Source organism: Cryptomeria japonica, chromosome 4 (assembly GCF_030272615.1).
Source record: "Cryptomeria japonica chromosome 4, Sugi_1.0, whole genome shotgun sequence".
Lineage (NCBI taxonomy): Eukaryota > Viridiplantae > Streptophyta > Pinopsida > Cupressales > Cupressaceae > Cryptomeria > Cryptomeria japonica.
The window spans coordinates 242,803,865-242,826,189 of record NC_081408.1 but is presented as its reverse complement, the minus strand read 5'-3'; the positions used below and the strand labels follow the sequence as shown (position 1 = coordinate 242,826,189).

General features: G+C 39.2%; 1 protein-coding gene across 1 annotated transcript in view; it reads left to right on the top strand.

Annotated features, from left to right (window-relative positions):
* LOC131065516 (protein SEMI-ROLLED LEAF 2) overlaps window positions 1–22,325 on the top strand; it is a 198,064-nt gene that overhangs the window by 15,945 nt on the left and 159,794 nt on the right. Inside the window, exon 5 of the mRNA XM_058000022.2 lies at window positions 17,525–17,639. Coding sequence (XP_057856005.2) covers window positions 17,525–17,639 — 115 coding nt within the window. The remainder of the gene's footprint in view (window positions 1–17,524; window positions 17,640–22,325) is intronic.

Below are 22,325 nucleotides of genomic sequence, written 5' to 3'. Positions count from 1 at the left end.
ACTTGCAACATGCGTTTCAAAGTGGCTTTGTATTGAAGCAAGGATTGCATTGTGATGAAATTGGTTGCAAAGCAGGTAATTCCTAGACGAGCCAACTCTTTCTTGTGAAATTTCTCATAAGGTTGAGGACCCAAGTATGATTATATATGCATTTACAAATATTTCTTGCATGCTCTAAACATGTTTTGATCGAGGGAATTTTACCAAGATCCTCCAATATGAGGTCAAGGCAATGAGTAGCACAAGGGGTCCAAAACAAGGTGGGTGCCTCTCCATAAGAAGTCTACCTGCAACAACATAATTTGTGTCCATTTGTACTACGTTCTCCTTACCTGCCTTGGCCAACACTTCCTCGAAGGCTCCGCAAAGAAACTCATCATTTTTTGTGTTTCTTAAAGTATCAATTGACTTCAAGAACACTATGTTGCTTGAGAAAGAAAAGAAACAGCGATTCAATAAAGTAAAAATTAAAAATCTCGAACGCTAAATCAATAGACTTTACAAACTACAATTACTTAAGAAGAAACAAGAAAGTTCAGCAGTGTTCCACTTTTGTTGGTCCTACCATTAGTAATGATGGTGCAACCCTTCCTCATCCATATCTCATGCTGCTCATCAATTGTGGCTTTGACATCAGCCACCTTTTGAGTCAAAATAGCACCATTTGTCTCGTTATCGTCAGGGGTTTTGAACCCCGCACCACAAACAATAATGGCATCTATCATATTTTGCTAATAAGGATACCTAAAAGCAATTTGTAAAATTCCTTAATTATCTTTTGGATATATATCCAGTTCATCAGCAATATGTTTGTTTTTAGACATAGACAATGAGTTATTGACAGGACAATGAATAACGTTCAAACAGTGATATTCCTCATTCATACAATCTCAGTCTTCCTTCTCACTTGCTGGTATTTCATTTATTGATAGAACAAACATTTATTATTCAAGGAATATATAAGTATATATATTAGTGCACCTGATACCTGTGCTAAACTGTAGATGCCAATTCTCGTGCTGTTGGTTATAAACTGTAGATGCTTCTGTCACTTCTGCCCCGGGTATGATACGCCTGTTAGTCCGGTTTGCCACGCACCACTAATCTGGAGTATGCCTCTCCATTGTATATACCACGTACCACGCACAACAACTATGTTCTTTTCCGGTTTGCCACGCACCACTAATCTGGAGTATATGCCCCTCCACTGTATATACCACGCACAACAACTATGTTCTTCGTGAATTCTGAGCGAGCAAATGTAGACCCGATATCGGGTTCCTTGGATAATGATACTCCTATGATTTCAATTCCGTTACACCACGATAGGGTTACTTCCACTACACATCATTTACGTTCTTCTGCTACTCCACGGAAACCTTCGTGAATGCAGCAAGACGAGAATACGCCCGAAGTCTGGTTTCTATCTCATGCAAATGAACAAGAGTTCGTATTAGTAACTGCACCCGTTATCAGGTTTCATTGATACGAAGGGAAATAGAATTTATGTGCCTTTCCGCTAACTTCCGAAAGTCTTCGTGAAGAAAGGAGTTGCGTCAGCCTTCTGGTAAACTTTTCCAGTTTGAGCGTATGAGCATGCAGACACTCACCTCTGCTACACCACGTCAATGGTTCAACGTTCCAATAGGCCAGATATTGCTGGCGAAAGGAATTCATGAATATGCTTTGCAACCTCGCATATAATCAATCTTCTCCTCTTACAATGTTTTTGTATAAAATTCCATGTTCTCCATCTCGGGTTCCCATCTTTTTTATTAACATCAGTTGGTTAAAAATCCCGTAATAGTTAAGAGTTAAGACTATTTACGATTAAACAAAAATACATGTAATTAAAAGACATGCCTTGTAAATATTAATTATTTATATAAATGAATGGGAGTTTTTATATAAAATAATTAATATTTTTTTATACATTCGTCAATCATTTATTAGGGGACATGACAAAATTGTTTAAATAAAATAAGTATTAAGTTTAAACATTAAAATCTTCAATGCCACATACTCTTAAGTCTTAAAAACAAAAAAGTAATAGACATAGAAATCAAATTATGTATTTTAAAACAAAAATAATAATGGTATAACTCGGTTGCATGGAATGCAATCATGCAGTGGAACCTGGAAACTTTAATTGCACTTTTTGCAGTATCATGCTTCTCCTTATTCCAACCCATGCTCTCAAGTGATAGCTGGGAACCTGGAGTTGTGCATGGAGCATAATAGGAATCTAATTTGGATTTATTTTTGCGATTCTGAGGCCCAATACTCACACTCAACTACCACTACTGTTGTTGTGTAGCTAGGTCGGATCCCTTCTAGGGCCGACCTAGTGCACAAAATGCCAAGTGGTCTGTCGGCCTTGGCATTTGGATATCTCAGTTGTATGAGTCTAATTTGGGGCAGGCCCTGTTTGGGCGAACCACTTGTGTGTAACTTGTGATTAAGTTAAATGTAACTTGCAATTAAGGGAGACTCATATGTAACTTGTAATATATACGTCTAACCCTATCCTTGGTGCCAAAAGTATATGGCCGACTTGAGGTCCATTAGGAGGTATTGATTGATATATATGCAAGGACATGAATTCAATAACATGAAGGACATGTAGTGTGCTTGGCGGTGACGATAAGAGCTTACCGTCTATGGTTGGGAAGGCAACAAATCTGATGTTTGCCTGTGGTTAACAAGCACTACCATAAAATCAACATGGTATCAGAGCGGGTTCCTTCTATAGAGCCTAATCGCTTGAAGGTAGATCCTGTGCTTTTGTGAGGGATCTAAAAATAGAGTTTCATATTTTGGATTATGTGTATGTCTGGCACGCTTTTTGTGGTTACTAGGGCGGTGTGTGCCCTAGGAGTACAAAATTGCCGTCTGAAATTTTGACCCCAAGGCTTTTGCTAGGGTTGGAAACTACCATGGAAGATCTGGCTGTTGACAAGATTATTTAGAATGGTGTGGGCCTCGTTCTGTCGGAGCGTGCTGCGAAACTTTATGATGCATTGCACTTGTATTTGTCCCGGGCGGGGATCGATGGCGTGAAGGTCAATGTTATTCATATTTTCGAGTCGTTGAGTGAGGGCCTTGGCGGGCGGGTGGAACAGGCTAAGGCTTATTTTAACGGGCTGAGTGAGTTCGTGAGGAAGTACTTCAAGGGAAATGGAGTGATTGCCAGTATGGAGCATTGCAACGACTTTGTGTATCTGGGCACTGAGCAGATCACCCTCAGCCGTGTTGGACGAATCAAATATTGCATTCAAGGAAGGAATATTGCTTGGACTTCTTCGCAGAGGAAGAATCAACATTCAGGGGAAGTTTGACATATATCGGAAGTAACCTTGGACGAAGAGGTCAAAAGATTGATTTCAGCTTCAGAGGGAGCTTGTCGCTTTAGCTTTAGAGGAAGCTTGACATTTCAGCTTCAGAGGGAGCTTGAGGAAGCCTAACATTTCAGCTTCAGAGGGAGCTTGAGGAAGCCTAACATTTCAGCTTGAGGGGGAGCTTGACATTTCAGCTTCAGAGAGAGCCTGACATTTCAGCTTCAGAGGGAGCCACATCATCTTGAAAATTTTGTTAATGAGTTCTTCTCTGTGAGGGAGAAGTTCGAGGTGCAATCCCGTGTTAATGAGTTCTTCTCTGTGAGGGAGAAGTTCGAGGTGCAATCCCTTGTCAATGCATTCTTCTCTGCGAGAGAAGTTTGAGGTGAAATCCCTCGTTCCACCCTCTGTGAGTAGGTATGGTGGATCCACCCTCTGCGAGTAGGCATGGTGGAGATGCATTTTTCTCTGGGAGAAGTTTGAGGTTAGAGCCCTCGTTCCACTCTCTGTGAGTAGGCATGATGGTAATGCACCCTTCTCTGGGAGAAGGTTGAGGTGAAAGCCCTCTTCCACCCTCTACGAGTAGGCATGGTGAGCCTACCCTCTGCGAGTAGGTATGGTGGGTATAATGGAAGAAGTTCCACGATGTGCTTGTTCACCCTCTGGGAGTACCTATGGTGAACGTATTTTTCATGGGAGTAGCCATGGTGGTAGTCACTATGTGACTTGGTTATTCAGAAGGAATCCTCCCTAGCTAAGAGGGAGTGTTGTTGTGTAGCTAGGTCGAATCCCTTCTAGGGCCGACCTAGTGCACAACATGCCAAGTGGCCTGTCGGCCTTGGCATTTGGATATCTCGGTTGTATGAGTAATTTGGGGCAGGCCCTATTTGGGTGAACCACTTGTGTGTAACTTGTGATTAAGTTAAATGTAACTTGCAACTAAGGGAGACCCATATGTAACTTGTAATATATAGGTCTAACCCTATCCTTGGCACCAAAAGTATATGGCCGACTTGAGGTCCATTAGGAGATATTGATTCATATATATGCAAGGACATGAATTCAATAACATGAAGGACGTGTAGTGTGCTCGGGGGTGATGATAAGAGCTTATCGTCTATGGTTGGGAAGGCAACAGACCTGATGTTTGCCTGTGGTTAACGAGCACTACCATAAAATCAACAACTACCACTACTCATGGATCTAGGAAATGGAGGAATTGAAGAACTCTCTCCACCAATGTTTGCCATTTCTTCTCGTTGCTTCCTTTTTAATTCTTTTTTCTCTTTGAAAGCCTCTATTTACATTTGTACTTCACATACAACATCAATGGGTGCTTTTGTGCATGGTTTAGCATCAAGCGTTGGTATTTGTGCAAGGTGATACTTCAACTGCTTACGACCTCCCTCGCGTTTTCTTTTGCAATGGAAATTTGTTATTTCACCTTTTTTTGTCCTAAGGGTGGCATGTTTCCAAATAGGATCCTTTTTAATTGGGTAGATGTTGTACTTCAACTTTTGGATCAATTTATAAATAAATGGTAAGCTGCAATAAATTATAAATGATAAAAACATAGCATTCACACTTTTTAATTGAATTAATATTAAAATAAAAGAAAAAACGAAGAACAATCAGTGTTTGCAGCTAAAGAATTAAGGGAAAAATAAAAATAGCTGGGCTTTGATTATTTGATAGCTAGGGTTTCTTTTTTTCCCATTAACTTAAAATAAAATAAAATAAAACAAATGTACCAAAAAATGGAAGTTTGAAATAAAAAACTAAAAACAACAAAAAATATCAACTTACCTCTTCAAATTTGCTCCAAAAATGAAGAAATGGAGCTCCAAATCAGTTGTGGCCTCCTCCAAATCCTTCTTACAAGATGTAGGAGGTGGGACTGCAACATATATAGGAGGAATAGAAGGTGTAAGAAGAATTCTATGTCCAAGATGAGGAGGACTATCCATAGGTGATGGATCCTTAGTTTTACTCAACGGTGATATCATTTCATTTTTCCATTTTTGGTAAGATATGAAAAGAGCATCATTTTTAGGTTTCAATGGTTTAGGTTGTTGAGGCCAAAAGTAATCAAGGGTGAAATTCAACGTCTTGCTGTTGGTTGGAAAAGGCTATGATTGATTGTGATAATACACCCATTGTTAGGGAAACTTCAAATGCTTGTGGATGGTAGAAGGTATTGCTTTCATGGAAGAGATCCAAGGATGTCCCAACTTCACACAAAATTGATCAGAGGTAGGGATAATAGCGAAGGTAACATCTAAGCACTTAGTGCCAATCTCAACTGGAAGAGTGATAGAGCCTATAGTAGGACAAGTGAAAACATCACGCACCTTAATCATAACATCAGATTTGTCATAGGCATCTTGATGAAATTGTTGAGTATAAAGATGTTCTTCAGTAATAACATTCGCCATACATACTAGATCAACAAGCACTCCTCGTTAGAGATTTCCCTAAATTCTCGTAGTAATGTATAATGTTCCATCAGGTGCATCAATAATCTCCCTGGAATCAAAGGTGATGCGAGGCTTAGGTTTGGATTGTTCAATAAGCTCCTAACTCAACTTACTAGATTTTCAGGGCTTCAACGCCTTTTCTCGGCAATGACGCCAAAATGATGGGACAAAATTGTAAATAAAGATATCTTTTAAAACTATGACTGAACTTAGACAGTAAACTCAGTTTGTTCCTTATGTCAATTTGGGAATCTTAAGCTTTAGAAAGGCGTAATAGCAATATGATAAAGGGCTGAAGTTAGCAAATTGAATATAATGGAATGCAGATAAATTCAATTGTAGGATATTTAACACACAAGTTGTATTGTTTTATTTAGGTTTTGCCACAGAACAGAGGGGCAGGAATAAAACAGAGCGACAGGAACCAATCATGCCTCTTCAGTCTCTATCCTTCATAGCTGAAATGCAAGAGATCCTTAATTTAAACAAATCAAATAGAACACACTATTAACATATTTCTAAATGTTTACCTGATATAAAATTCAGCTTGATTGAAATCGCAAACAAACCAAATCAAAGATGCTTTTGAATTCATTATATCATATTTTAACTTAAGGAAATTTGAGTAATCAAACCACACAATATAATCTTCTGACAACCTGAACTTTCAATGCTAATATGGATCACAATTCAAACACAATAAAAGCACTAATAATCCAAAAGGAAACAGAACACAACACGCTAATAGAAAACAAAATGTCACTGTGCTTCCTCAATGACTGGGCTCTTGCTCCTGGTTTGCAGGGTGAATAGTTTATCACGTTAACATCAAAACTTGTAGCACTTGAATAGCTTTCATCCACAAATGAGTAAAGGTTTTCTATATCATATATTATTGAATGTCAAAAGCTTATACATATTTATAAGTATATGGTGACTGCAATTCAGTTATAGGCCTACGGCCTATAACTGCGGTCAATAGTCTTTTTAATTTGCATCCATAAAAAATAAACAACTTCAGTCTGTGAACAACCTACAGTTATTACATAGATCATCATTTAGCCATTGGCTTTAGACATTATCAGAACAGAAAAGATAATGAAGATTTTTGGTGACTCTCCTCTACACATTCCCCTAACAGCCAGCGACAGGAACCCTGTTCATAAGTACAACCATTCTAATTAAATCCTCATTAACACAAATAACAACATACTCATTTTATCTTTTTCAACATATTAAACATCTTTTGTTTGAAATGATTAATTAATTGGCAAAATAAGGATGAAGGATAGCATTAAAGGATAATCTAAGGTGTAAAAAGGGCTTTTTAAGAAGGAAGACATAGGCAAGTTTTTAGCTCATCATACGGGTTTATGCAAAAGCTCAAATATCTCAAACTAAGGATGAGAATCTGGAGTAAATAAGTCTGTAACAACATTTCCTCCAAAATCACACTAGTAGAGCAGCAATGGAGCATCACTCAAAAATAGTCTGAGATGAAGTGTTAACCGAGATCTTAGCAACACAAGAACAACTGATTGGCTCTAGGCATCGATGAAATCTTGGACCATTGACTCATAAGCTAGAAATCAAACTCAAAGACCAGATCCAAATAAGATCACAACTCAGACTTGAGAGAATATGGTTCCTCCATCCAAAATGTCACAGTGAATTGTGGAAATGGTGGATAGAAAATACCCACGTCAAAGGTATGCAATGTACTGCTATAAGAAAAAGCTCAAATATCTCAGACAGGCATATTTAAAAAACAGGTGCAAATGATTCAGCCTTTGGATCACTAGCCCAAAATAGAAAAAGAATCTCTTGTTTGCAATGATGATATTCAATGGATGTTAACAGCTCTAGGCATGGTATACATCTGCAGGTCTATGTTGTCATTGTGTCACCTATGGAAGTGGTTGATGATCAAAGCACTATTGGGGCAAAAGATTTTATTTTCACAAGTGTCTTCATCTCCGCACTAAATGGACAAAAAGTTTCTAGGACATTAGGTATCAGGTTAGTTTATGTCCTAATAGCAGCCCTCTGTAGTCTTGATAAACAAAGTCATTAATGGCCTACATGTTGATCCAAGAAGACCATCACAAGCTTACAACAAGGAGGAACTGTTGGTGTTTGTTTTATCATCTACCAAACATTAGGATAGGATACCCGAAGGTATTCTATCCTCTCTTGAAAAATCACTACTGATTCCAAGGTCTATATGTGCGAACAAGCGACTTTAGTGGAATAGCTTCTTGGGTAGTGTATGCTGAAATTTTCAAGGGGGACTTATGTTTGACAAGTATTCTTGAACTGCTGGACCTAGATGGATTTAGCAATTTAGGCTCTTCTTTTTTTTTTTTGGATTTTCTGGGATTTAGACTTTCAAAAGAAAGGGAAAAATAGATAGGGTTTAGGAAGGCTAATCTAATCCTACGAATTTTGGAGACGGTATCAAGTGGGTGTTCTCGAGAAACCAAACCTTGCTTCGCCACACTAGGGACAACTACACAAGGCCGGTGCAATCTTCAATGGGTTGTGCTTATGATCGAGATGTTGGGATGCACAGGGGATGGGCTCAGACTAACTTTGCACGGTGAGATGGAAATCATCTATACACCAAAAGTATGAGTGGAGATACACCATCAATTGACACTTATCAAATCCTTCATTCGAATTAACAACAATGGAAGCAAATCTAAGTTAATTTTAACTAAGTGTTGAGGCAATTGAAACCATGCAAATCATTCAAATAATAGAGATTACAAAGCAGCGCACATGCAATATATTATCTGGAAATGACCTTAAGCAACAATACATCAAAAACCTCACCCTTTTCAAATGAGAGGAGGTAACCTTATATAGTTTCTCAAAAATAAATGAACGACCAAGATCAAACAGTGATCAAGGGCCAAGATTGAAAGTCCTAAACCCTAATTAGGGTTTCCCGAAATAGTATCAGTTCAAGCAAACGAAAGAGTGACAAGTGGCGTAGCTACCAATTTTACTGAGGTGAGTGGCCACTTTCCTCTTTCAAAGATTCAACGTATCTGGACACCACGAGCTTGACCTCCTCCATGGTGACACCTGGCAAACCGCCAATTTGGAAGTCGATGAGATCCACATCATCGGTGCATGTGGCAAGGATGCCTTCCCACTCCACTGCGTGGGTGAGGAAGTTGTCATCAATGGAGAGGAAGTTTGCAATCTTCGAAAGATCGCCTTTGTTAATCATCCCTGAATCTCGGAAGAAGCTTGCCTGAATCCTGGCTCTTAGGTTCTCTGCTTGTAAATGCTTCTCCCTTAGGCTTTCCTTTTGCCAGATCTCTGACGCCACACGGAATACCTTGCCCAGGATCTCTCTAACCCTTGCCTCTGTCTCAAAACACTTGGTCTCGGATTTCTTCAGAACCTCAATCTGAGTGACCAGAGCATAGTACCACGTGCCGAAGTCGTACCTGTCTCTTGCCTGTATGATGCCTGCATCCACTAAGCTCTTCTTTGACATGCCTCGGATAACCTTCAGGTGAGGGAGTATTTCGTTCTGAATTTCATCCACTTCTTCCCAATTGGATGATAGATCCTGGATACGATCAATCAACAAAGAAGTTGCCTCATGTGTTGATACTAAGTTTTCTACCAGGGTGTCAGCACGTATCACAGCGTCTGAAATCCACTCCTTTTCTTGAGTGTATGATCCCTTCATATCATCATAGTCCTTCATTGATCCCTACTGAAGAGGCTGTGGTGGAGTAGCCGGGACTTCATGGTTGAGCGGGCTGGTAAGATGAGAACATACTTCCTCCACTGTTGGTTCTCTTCTTCCACTTTCTTCCTCTTTTCTTTCTCATGAGCCAACCTCGTCTTTAGAACGTTACAAGAGTCATCAAAGTATTGGATCTCCTGGTCCTGGGTAGGCTTACCCATCTCTATGGTGGTAATCTTGTAGTCATTTGCGGTGACATTGTCCCTAGTCTTCCCTTCTTTGGGCACTGCTATCTGGACTGTCCTGAATCCGACACTGTCTCTCTAAATTAGGGAGAACTTCCTAGCTGGTTTGGGCGGTTTAGCTACAGCGGGTTCATTCACCTTCTCCAGGAATGCTGCGGTAACCTCCTCGGTTGAGTGGGCATCCTTGGGAACCTTGGCCTTTATCCTTGCTCTCAGTCAATCAGGAATGGTTGATTGTTCTACAGTGTTCCGATCAAACTCATCGTCTGCTTCTCCTGGGTTCGCTGGTATGCCATCCAAGAAGATTGTAGGGGCTTCAACCTGCCCCCTGTCTGGAGTTCGGAAGACCTTCTCCACCACTTCCTCAGCTGGCTGGGAAAGCACTCTTACTTCATCATCAATCACATAGATGTTCATCTCTTGTTCCCCAATTGTACTCTGATCAGGCGCAATGGAAGCAACACTTAGGATGGAGTGACTTTCGTTGGATTCTCTTTTCTCAACTACAACCCTTTTCCCTGTGCACTTTGTGGAGCTTCCACCCAACTCCTTTCTCTTTCGAGATCCAACACTTTCTGGATTCCGAGCATCACCGGCGGAGGTACAAGGGTAGACGGACAGAGTATCATCCGCTCCCATTAATTCATAAGTTAGAACCACACCTTTGGCCTTCAACTGTTTTGTCTTTTCAGACGCCCACCACCTTGAGTACTCAACCACCGACCTCATGAGGTCTGCTAGATCTGATTTTTCTCCCTCTGTCCAATCTATCAAGACTAAAGGTTCATTCTTCATCTTCTCAAAACCTGGCTGTTGAAGTTCTAGGCTTTCTTCTACCTGATCGGCAACTTTGAATACTTCCGTTGCTCTAACCATACTTAAAGGAATTCTTGACCAGAACCTCTTCCGGATCTCGAAACTATCGGCCGCATTAGCCCAGTAGTCTTCTAGATCCAGTCTGTGCTCAAATGTTGTCCCTTCGATCTTCTTTATCCTATGGAATGGATCGAAATCTTTTCTTGCCTTGTATTAGTAGAAGGGATACCAGGCCAGTTCTTTCTCAGCGGTAGCTGCAGCTTGTGATGATGGACATGTTTCTAGCCCATTACCAATTGTAAGTGAGGATGTCCCTGCCTTCTTCTGCTTATCCCTTTGAATCACTATATACTCCTCCAATTGTCTCACAACCTCGAGCAACACCACTCGGTTGGTAGGGTAAGCTGGAAGCTTGTATGGAGGCCCAGAGAATCCCTGAATTCGGAGGTAAGTGAACTTTGGATATTGGATGTACCAACACCTGAACTGACCGATGAAGTCCATAAACTCTTGAGAGAGCCTCTGGTGCAGGCCACCTTGAAGGGTCCGGGTAATGTGCATCAGAAAGGCATCATTCACCCTTTTGAAATGGAACTTCTTCTCCATATGGAGCTGGGGATAGCAATCATATACCGGAAATTGGTTCTCCTTGTTCCCAACTTCTCCTCTACAAGTGAGACCTCTGTACCTGTAGGTCCTGGCTAAAGAATAGAACAAGTAAGAACTCATGAAGAAAGTCCTATTCGCCTCCAGATTCCTTAGCTGGCTGTCTAGGTTGTCGCTGATCATACGGGCCCAGTCTATCATTTTTACTCCATTGATTATTTCATTAATGAAATAATACATCCAGGGTTCGAATGGAGCTCCCTGAGGATTTCCTATTATTCTATTGAGCAAGACAATCATGTCCCCAGTGTCCTCCTTGAAGTATGCTCGCACTAGGCTCTTTCTCTGGAGTTTGGAGGCGCCCTTCCTTGGCTTGTCTAGCCAGGAATGATTAACTATGGCATCATATTCTTCCAGGTGATCGTGGTATAGATTGTCAGCTTCGTCCTTGGTCATATATACTGCGTTGTGGTACTCAGGGATCCTGAAGGCCTCTCTGATGGCCTCATCGCTGACATTCGCCAACACTCTTCCATCAGGTGCAACAATATCCTTACTGATGGGGTTGTAGTGTTTGGCACATTCAACTACTAGTTCATTGCACTGCATGGTGGGGAGGAAGCCGACAGCGTGCACGATACCACTCTTCATCATTTTTCGCGCAATGGTGGTAGGCACAAGGTTGTTCAGACCAAACATTCGCTTCTTAAACTCTCTCAGATTGATGCGTCCGAGGTTGGTGTTGCTGATGTTCTTCCACTTGGAAGTCATCCTCGACTCTGGAGGAGCATCTTTATCTACCTGGAACTTCATGGTGCTCAAGACCTGCAGATGAATGATGAAAACTTTAGAAAATTTCTGCAAAATTTCAAAAAAAAACTATGGGGCCGCGAAATGGCTAAGTGTTGGAAAATTTTCCATTTTTTACTCTCATACTTAGCCACAAAAATTAAATTTTCACCTCCAGACCCTCAGCCTTGAGGTCGGTTGAAGTCACCATCAAGTGTTAAAACTTCCAAAATTTTTTCATACTTAGCCAAAAAAAAATGATTTTCTTTCTCCAAAATTTTCGAAAAAATCATTTATTAAATTCTGGAAAATATTCAGAAAATTCACAATGTTAATTTCACCTTTGTCTTGGATAGGAGTAAGGCTAGACTTTTCTCCAAAATATTGAGAAAATTCAGAAAAGATGCCTTTCTCTAGAAATCTGTAAGCCTTCTGCCAAAAATATTATCCCACTTCCAGCAATATCTAGAATTTCCTCCAGATGATCTTCAAACTGACATACTTTACTAAGCTGTCCTTAGTAATTTCGAACTTCTTGGTGTAATAATGAATTTGATTTAAGCAAAACCCCTAAAATCATCCAACTCATACTTCTAATTCTAAAGAAAAACTTTCCATTTTGATTTAAGTTTGAAGATATTCATTAATCCTCCAATATTCCCTTTCAAAAAAATCCTTTCCATTTTGAATTAATATCTCAATAACTTTTTAATATTCTCTCAATATTCTCAAAAAAAACTTTCCATTTTGGATTTATTTTGAGGATTTTTTTTTTTATTTAGATATTTCTTCATTTTGGATTTAATTTTGAAATCTCTGTGGATTTTGTGACATCATGTTAACTTTGTTTGACCTTCCATGTGTAGGTTGATTTTTCGAATTTTATCTTCATCTTTTTCAAATTTTGGCGGACTTTGCCAACCTCTCCAAGGTATGGCGGACTTTGGCTAGAACTCCTTCATGGCCTCCATTAAAGTGAAAATTTGACTAAGGCATTGGGGCGGACTTTGACTCTTGCTCCCACATGGCCTCCTTTTCCTTGGCGGACTTTGGTGTTGATTCCTCCATGGCCTCTCTAGGTGGGGCAGACTTTGGAGTAGGCACCCTCAAGGTCTCCATCATCCTGGCGGACTTTGGCTATGACACCCATGGACCCTCCTAGCCTATGGCGGACTTTGGAGGTTGCTCCCAACACTTGGCAAGCTTGGGCGGACTTTGTTGTTAGCTTCCACATGACTATGGCGGACTTTGGTACCTTCTCCATCTTGGGCGGACTTTGGCTATGACACCCATGGCCTCCAAACTCATGGCGGACTTTGGGCTTAGCACCCATGTGACCCCCCAAACTTTGGCGGACTTGTGAGAGTGCTCCTCCTTGGGCGGACTTTAATGTTAGCTCCTTCATGGCCCCTCTTCTTGCTTGGGCGGACTTTAGGCTACACTCCCACCTTGAGCGGGCTTTGGAGACACCTCCTAGGGCGGACTTTAGGCATCGCTCCTCTTGGGCGGGCTTCAACACATCTCTCCCATCTTGGCGGAGTTTTGGTCTACCTCCCAACATGGCGGAGTTTTGGACATCTCCAACATGGGCGGACTTGTAGACCTTTGCTCTTCAAGGCGGACTTTGGAAGGCTCTCAAGAGGGCGGACTTTGGAAGGCTCTCCATATTGGGCGGACTTTGGAAGGCTCCCCTCACATGACCTACAAGACAGTGGCGGACTTTGGAGAGTATCCTACATGGTTGGGCGGACTTTGGTGGTGCCTCCTCCATGACCTCCAATGCATACATGGCGGACTTTGATGGTTGCTCCATGCAAGGCGGTCTTCAACACATCCCCTCATGGGTGGACTTTAGCGTGCTGGCCATCATGGCCTCTTCAACACATGGCGGACTTCTGGATAGCCTCATTTGTACCTACAAAACCTTTCGTTAGCCAGACTTAGAAGATTTTCAGAGGAACTTCAAAATTTCACAGCTTAATCTAATTTAACCGGATTAACTTGAAATTTGAAATCCATGCTTAGGTGGATCATCTGAAAAAGCAAAAAGCCTAAAATCTAGGGATTCAGCTTTTTAGGTCAAAACTTGGAATTTTCGGGTTCCGGTCGAAGCTGGTCAGTAGTACAAGTGTAAACCCTAGGTTTGCATCCCGAAAAAGCAAAAAGCCTAAAATCTAGGTACTCAGCTTTTTTAGGTCAAAACTTGGAATTTTCGAGTTCCGGTCGAAGTAGGTCAGTGGTGCAAGTGTAAACCCTAGGTTTGCATCCCGAAAAAGCAAAAAAAGCCTAAAATCTAGGGATTCAGCTTTTTTAGGTCAAAACTTGGAATTTTCGAGTTCCGGTCGAAGCTGGTCCGTGGTGCAAGTGTAAACCCTAGGTTTGCATCCCGAAAAAAAAAAAGCCTAAAATCTAGGGATTCAACTTTTTTAGGTCAAAACTTGGAATTTTCGAGTTCCGGTCGAAGCTGGTCCGTGGTGCAAGTGTAAACCCTAGGTTTGCATCCCGAAAAAGCAAAAAAAGGCCTGAAATCTAGGGATTCAGCTTTTTAGGTCAAAACTTGGAATTTTCGAGTTCCAGTCGAAGCAGGTCAGTGGTGCAAGTGTAAACCCTAGGTTTACATCCTGAAAAAGCAAAAAGCAGACATCCCTAAAAAATAGGAAAAACTTTCTAAAAATAGCCATACCGGGGATTGGGCTAAAAATGCCAAAAACGAAACTTCCTAAAAAATAGGAAAAAACAAAAAAGCAAACTTTCTAAAAATAGAAAGTTGTCCAAATTCGTTTAAATCAATTGCGATCTTCATCCTTTGGCCTCTCTAAGCACTCTGGTGGTGTTCACACTTCGGAATCACATAACTTGCAAAAAACTAACTTTCAATCATTAGGGCCTGAAATGTTCTGAACTGGACAAGGCTTGGTGAAACTGCAGCAAATGGTCACAGGATACTAACAAAATCCTAGAAAGCAGGAAAAAGAGAGGGTCCCCATTTGCAATGGGGCGATGTGTGAAAAAGGTCACAACAAGAACCATGGCTTGAGTTTTGCAAGAAGCTTTGCATGCAATAACTAATCATCAATATCACATGCCCCATGTAACACCATCTGCTATCCACCTTACCCTCTCACCAGCTGCATCCTCCAAGTAAAGCTTCTAGAAGGAGAAAAATGATGAATAAATAAAGGAAATCAAAGAAAATTAAAATCCCATAGATCAATTTAGATCTTGTTTTTATTATCAAAATTTCCTTATAAATAAAACTCTAATCAAGAGCCTTGCCCCACCAATAAGATTGGACATGGCCTTATAGGATGTTTTTTGGGCCCTTGCTAGGGTCGAAATAAAAGTAGATTCAATTCTTTTATTGCAATAAAGTAAAGTACCTATCTTATCAGGTTTTCTACAGAAAGGTGAAAGGCAAGGAATACATCCAAAATTAGGGTTAATGGCTTTGTGTAGGCCATGGTTGGAGGTCATCAAGGATATTGCCCCATCAAGGTTTATAATGAAGACAATATATTGAAGGTGATTGACAATATCATTCTCGATAACATTGATTTCTAGTGCATCTCATTTATGTTCTTCTCCTCTTGCTTAGGCCATGGGTTTCCTAGAACTCCAATCTTCTCACGTTAAATTTAAACTCCTTGCCCTAAACTCCTTGCCCACTCTTCAACACCACAATCCAAACATTTGAGGGTGAATACTCAGTGCTATGCCCTTGGGCTTTTTAGATATGCCCCCATGCTCAACAGACATTTTTTATTTGAAATGCCACTCAAGGTGCTACTGACAACCCCACAGCATAGTTCATTAAGAAGCCATTCAATATGTAAACAGCAATTTCGGTTATGAACATTCTTCAATCTAGTAGAACTTGGACCCTGCCTCACCCTATCGAATTATTTTATTAACTCACCCTACAAGGCAACTTCCTTGCACCATGCTCAGTCTGACTGTGTTACTAGTTCTGTTGCTATCATCAATGCCTTCAAAAGCTTGGATGCCAACATCCATGTATCTGCCAAGGAGGTTGAGGAAAATGGGCTCAATGCTTTGGCCCTCAAAAACTACATCCTCCACCTAGTGGCTATAACGGACTGCTTATGGCATGTAATTAGTACTAGGCTACTAGCAACACCTTATTGTAGTCATATAAAATGTGCTCTATCGCAATACTGAAAAATGTAGATATTGTTGGGACTTGGGTGATGTTCACTTGCCGAGTTCCTGAAGTAAGAGATTGTCTACATAATGCAATGTGGCGAGATGTGATGAGTTTCAGATGTGGTACAGTATACATGTTGGTTTACATCTGGTGATTTTGTGGTAGCAACCAAAAGTAATTTGGAGAAGAACTCACAACCACAAATTGAAAATAGTGTTGTTGCAAACATGAATAGCATTGTTGGAGCACTTGCAGTAGAGCTGGAGTTCATACAACACTACTTGAGGCTAGGATAATGTTTTGGAAGATGACACAAAGGACCACAAGCAGTCAGTCATAAGTGATGAAATGTTTGATTGTGCTACCACAAGCTTGGAGTTGTTAGTGGTGACTATATAGGAAAACATGAAGTCATTGACTATTTTAAGTGAGCAACTATTGATTCATAGTGTGTGGCAATGCCTATGTATATAGATCGATCATCCATATGGAGAAATTATTTTTGGTGATATGTGTGGTATGTTGGCGTCATAATATTGTCAGAATATAGTTGTGCGACTTTTAGTATTCCATGTGTTGGTTGGACGGTTAGATGGTTGGTCATGTGTTTATGCCTAAATGTGATTCGAAACTCCACTTCCCTGCTTCTGTCATGGCTGGGAGCTGAGCTGATATTATAACCCACATCTATTATCGATACAATTTGGCCTTTATAATAAATAAATTTTTGAAGTCACTATTTTTTAATTTTTGGAAATTCTTTGAAACTTTTTGTCTATATAGCATGAAATTCATGTTCAAAAATCTAGCAATTATCTAGTTTTCTGTTTCTGCATCATCAATATGTTTTAGCTACAGTAAACTCGTTTCCTTGTTTTAGACTTCATGTCATATTTGTTCACAACTTATTCTTGGTTCTTGTAACTTCAGCTAATCTCTGTAAATGAAGAAATAAAGAAATGTTGTTTAATGTTAAACAAGGAGATTAATTATAAAATGCCTTGGCATTTTACTTTTCAATCCATCATAAAATATTTCTTATAATTTATCTTATATACTTATTTAAATGTTGAGTATTCTTTTTTTTTTTATAATTGGTAGTGGATGCTTTTCAATATGATTATTCTTATAACTCGCTACATTTCCATTGCTAACTGCCATTCTAGTTGTAATTGTTTCTAGCGCTGACCATTTTTAATGTGAGGGGCCTCTGTTTTCTAATATATTGTTTTCCTCCTCATTGTGCCTTTTTTGATTTATTAATTTGAGTTTACTGATGAGATTGATTTGACAAATGTCATATTCACTTCTTTAAATGAGAAATTCAAATCTTTTTGAAGAAATAAAACATCTTGACTGTTTTTCTTTGTTTTTAATTGTAGGCCACTTTTTGCTATCAGTCTCCTGAGCATGATCCATACACTTCTTGAGCAGAATCGGCAAGATGATATGCGAATTTTGGGTTGCCATACACTGTTTGATTTCATTTATAGTCAGGTATTCTGTAGATGGAAATCACTGCCTTATTTTTGGGTTTATGGTAGTAACGAGTAAGTTTGAAAATGTGACATGCCTTTTCATTTATAAGCCATGGATTCCTTGATTTTCCAAATCTAAACTCTGACAAAGTTGAAAGCTTATAACTTATAAAGGTAATTCCTAACATGACTCAGTTGTTTGCAAACCCAAAGAGGTCCTTAACATTTTTAACTCTTTCGAAGCCATAAGATATTTGCTAATGTAGTCTCTATTGTGGCAAGTACATAGATGTTCTCAACATTTTACTCTTTTGAAACGAGGACTAGATCTTTTCTTGGATAAATGGTTCAAATAAAATTTGATAACTACAATTACAAATATAGGACGTTTCTTCATCTTTGCATCCAAAGCTAAGGACGAGTCATAAAAGAAAGCAGAGATAATCTAATACCAATATGTTTTAGAGGTGTATGCAAAGGACTTGTAATATTCCATAGAGGCATGTGGTTGCTTTCTTTAGGCCTTTATACAGTTGTAACTGTCATCTTGGTCCTATACATAGCCTTTATGATATACCCCTTTTGGGGGTTTAATCTTATTGCCTATGGAAGAAAGACTCAATTAATGTATTACAATCCCAAAGCATTGATGCGATAACAACCTAAGCTCAATGGAAAACCTAAAAAGAGGAATACTTTGTGAAAGACTAACAATAAAATTATATTAATGTAGAATCAAAGCTATTTCATGTCGAAATGCACATGAGGATCTTTCCAATGATGTTGACACCTTGTCAGTCAACCCAAGAAGGAAACAATGTGCTCCTTCTAGTGTTTCTTTTCATATCTAAGGTTGACAGCACTTCAGACAGAAAACTTTTATTGATTCTATGCTCTTATGGTCTAAACAGTAAATGAGGCAGGGTGGTTCACCATCTAGGTTGGCTGTGAGAAGTAGGAAACTGAGCCCTTTGGTGGCCACTAGAAAGAGGGGATGATGTTTCACAGATCTATCACTATCTGAGTTTGTGGCTAGAGCAGCCATTGAGTGCTTGACATTTCCAATGAAAGAGATAGGACAAAAGAAGGAAGTAATGAATTTGGTGGTCCTAAAAGTCACTTGCAAAGATTGAGATCTAAAATTGAATACTTGTCGAGTGTATGTGGCCATACACCTCTAGTTTTGGTAAAGAAGAGGTTAACACAAGATACTCTTGAGTCTTTGTACAACCCATGTTAAGAGTGAGCAAAAATTGATTCATGTTCCCTGTGTCAATTAAGCTACAAGGGTTAGTAAAAACCAATATTGATATTTCAAAACTTCCATTTGTAGGGCAATAATTCTTATAATTAGAGGGATTACTGAATAACCCAAAGGTGTCATCATAATAGAGACCCCTATCTGATAGTGTTTGTAAGTGTTATGTATGAAATGTACGGATAATCAATGTTAATTATTTTTTGAAATTATTGTAAATGGTGAATTTTTAAAGAGATACTTTTTACAATTTTGGTTCAGAAAAAATTCTTTCAAATTACCATGGACTACTAAAGCTTATGGTCTCTAACAATAAAAAATCCTAATAAACAATGATGTCTCTTTCAGATTTCATTATAGATATTAGAGCTGAAAATAAAATGTTCCTCCATCTCTACCTTCTTATGAGTGTGAAAATGGTACACATCATATCGTGTTGAATGCTGATTGGTCTCAACTCATAGGTAACACACACCTATAAAAAAGTAAGTTACCAGTTTTGGCATGGCTGCAGGTATGGGTATGGGTACCTGGTATGACATTTTTTTTTTCCCTTGAATACCTAATAGTTTGCAAAAATGAGAATACTCACAAATTTATAACTTAGTGATTTGTCAAATGTCAATACATTGTGAAAATTACTATCAATATTTAATAACTGGTATGGGTACCTGGTATGACATTTGTTTTTTTCCTTGAATACCTCATAGTTTGCAAAAATGAGAATACTCACAAATTTATAACTTAGTGATTTGTCAAATGTCAATACACAGTGAAAATTACTATCAATATTTAATAATCTTCATGTTGCTCTTCATCAAAAGCATCAAAGTCAACATTTGGTTCAATTCACGTGAACCACTATGAGCTACAATGCCACTTCCAGTAGCTATGTGTTGTACAAGCTACCTGTTGTGACCTTTTCACACATCGCCCCATTGCTAATGGGGACCCCCTCTTTTCCTGCTTTCTGCATTGTTAGGTTAGGGTTTTGGCTGCTTAGTGGACAATTTTGTGTTTCCTGTGCCCGAGTCTCGGAGTTTTGATCATGGCTAGTGCCGTTTAGGGGTTTTGAGGTTATAGGATCAAGTTGCAAACGTTGATATTTTAATGATCCTAAATTTTTGTCTAAGTGTTGACCTTTTTGAGCGTTAACGTGTTTTAAACACGCGCATCGGTGATTTTAAAGAGCCAAGGTATTTTCAGACCTTTTGGAGTTGTTTTCTCGCTCCTAAGGTATTATTCAAGTTGATTTCACACTTTATCCTGACAAATTTCCTTGTGTTTCGCTTAGATCTTTGGAAAATTTGCCTAAATCTAGTTGAGTTTTATCAAGTTTTAAGGTTTTCTAGCGATTTTGAGTGGATAAAATGTCAAATTCCTAAGGGAAATCCATATTCTAAGGATTAAAAGGTCAAAAGTCCATGCTAGAGGTGCTTTTCCCCTCGTATTTCTGACTACCCATGGTTTTCCCCACTCAAAATCCACACTACACATGGGTTTCCCCTGAAATCCATATTGGCTATGATTTTCCACCACTGTTTATCCATGCCTGGGTCGTTTTTCCCCTAGAAACATCAAATTTGACTAAGTGTTAGGATTTTGTCCTGACTGCCTTCATTTTTCCACCGGAAGTGCAGACTGGAGTGCGGACTAGAGTGCGGATGAAGTTGAGGATGATTCCATGCCTTGGTCGATTTTCCACCAGGCTGTTTTGTGACAAGTTAATGCAGATTTTTGTGTAGACTCTCAGTCCATACACAAATCGATTTTCCACTGAGAGCAATATGATGAATTTTGAGTCCGGATTTTCATCCAGACTGAGGTCGAAATTCCACTAGGGAGTGTTTTTGGGCAAACGAAGTGAATTTTTGTGTGGATTCTTTATCCATGCACATATCGATTTTCCCCTGGCCTATTTTATGTGCATTTTGATGAGTTTTAGCATGGATTTTTATCCATACTAATATTGATTTTCCCTTGTGGGGAAAATTTTGGCATTTTTAAATGATTTTTAATGGGATTTCTTAATCCCTACCCATATCGATTTTCCCCCAGAGGCTCAATTTTGACTTAAATTGAAATATTTAATAAATGAGCCCCATTTCAATTGTTTTTAAATGATGATTGACGATTATTTAAAATTTTAAAAACAAAATTAAATAACTTGGAATGAGCATTTAATGTTTTTACCCTTCTAGAAGCAAGTTAGTTTTACCAAACAAGTATATAAGCAAGTGTTTTATCCCACATTGCTTATGTGGTGAAAGTGAGAGGCAAAAGCAAGTATAAGAGAGGAGTCTCCAGCAATATTTTATTATTTAAATCTTCCAGGTGTCTCCATGCAAGGCGATTTTTCTCTCTTATTGGCTAATTTTGGTAAAGTGTTTTGGTGAAGTGTTGGATTGAGGATTCTTTTCTCCTCCATTTTTTCCAGCTTAGCAACCTTTTGGTGGCTGCCATTAATGGCTTAGTGCTACGATTTTTCCAAGTTTGGCGTTTTTTGTGAAGATGGCGATTTGTGGTAATTGAAGGCTTTGGCGATTTTCCTTGCCTCCACCATTATTGTTGGCTATCCCAGACCTTTATTGCAGATTGTGTTGCAGATTCGAGTTTGATTGAAGACATTTTCAGATTTTCCAAAATGGCGCCATAGCTGGAAATTTCGATTTTATTTATGCAAGTATTTGTGCCATTGTTTGGGGTGGATTCCTTTCACACTCGGTGGCTGCCATCATTCCCAACTTGCTGATATTTTGCAGATTTGAGTTTGTCCTCCATTGTTGCAGCTTGTTTGACCTCCATAGTTGGCTGGAAAATCAATTTTCAGACTGATACCTTGTTCCCAGCTATTTTATGCCTTAAGCGATTTTATCCAAGGAGCTGATTGGAGACATTTTCAATCAATTTTGAGAGTTATCTTCCATTATTACAGACCTGAAACTCCATTGTAGGGGTGCTGTCCTCAGAAAACAATTTTTTCCAGCCACCTACCTACTTTGCAATTTCACTTGGGAAGCATTTTTGCTTCATTCCGGACTTTATTTCTTAGTATTTTATCATTACTAAGGGTGCTGGTAAGTCTGAAAACCTCATTTCCAGATTTGTCTTCAGACTAAGTTGTCATTTCCAGCCCTACATACATGCTCAGATTTTCTTGTGTTTGCTTTGGAAGGTTGATTCTCATCAAATTTATGCATATCTAGATGATCACAACATGTTTTAAAAGTTTAATTTTCAAGTTGTCTTCAGATTTTGTTGACCTCCATTGTTGACTGTGGAAGGTGTCCTCAGACATACTTTGTGTGAAAACACAACCTTTCACACCTTTCCTTAGTCATCGTTGATCCAGTATACTCCTGTGCACTTTAGGTTGTATAATTTCTAAGTATAAGGAGGTATTAATGAATTTTATAGAGGGTTTCCATGCCCTAACGTTGTCACATT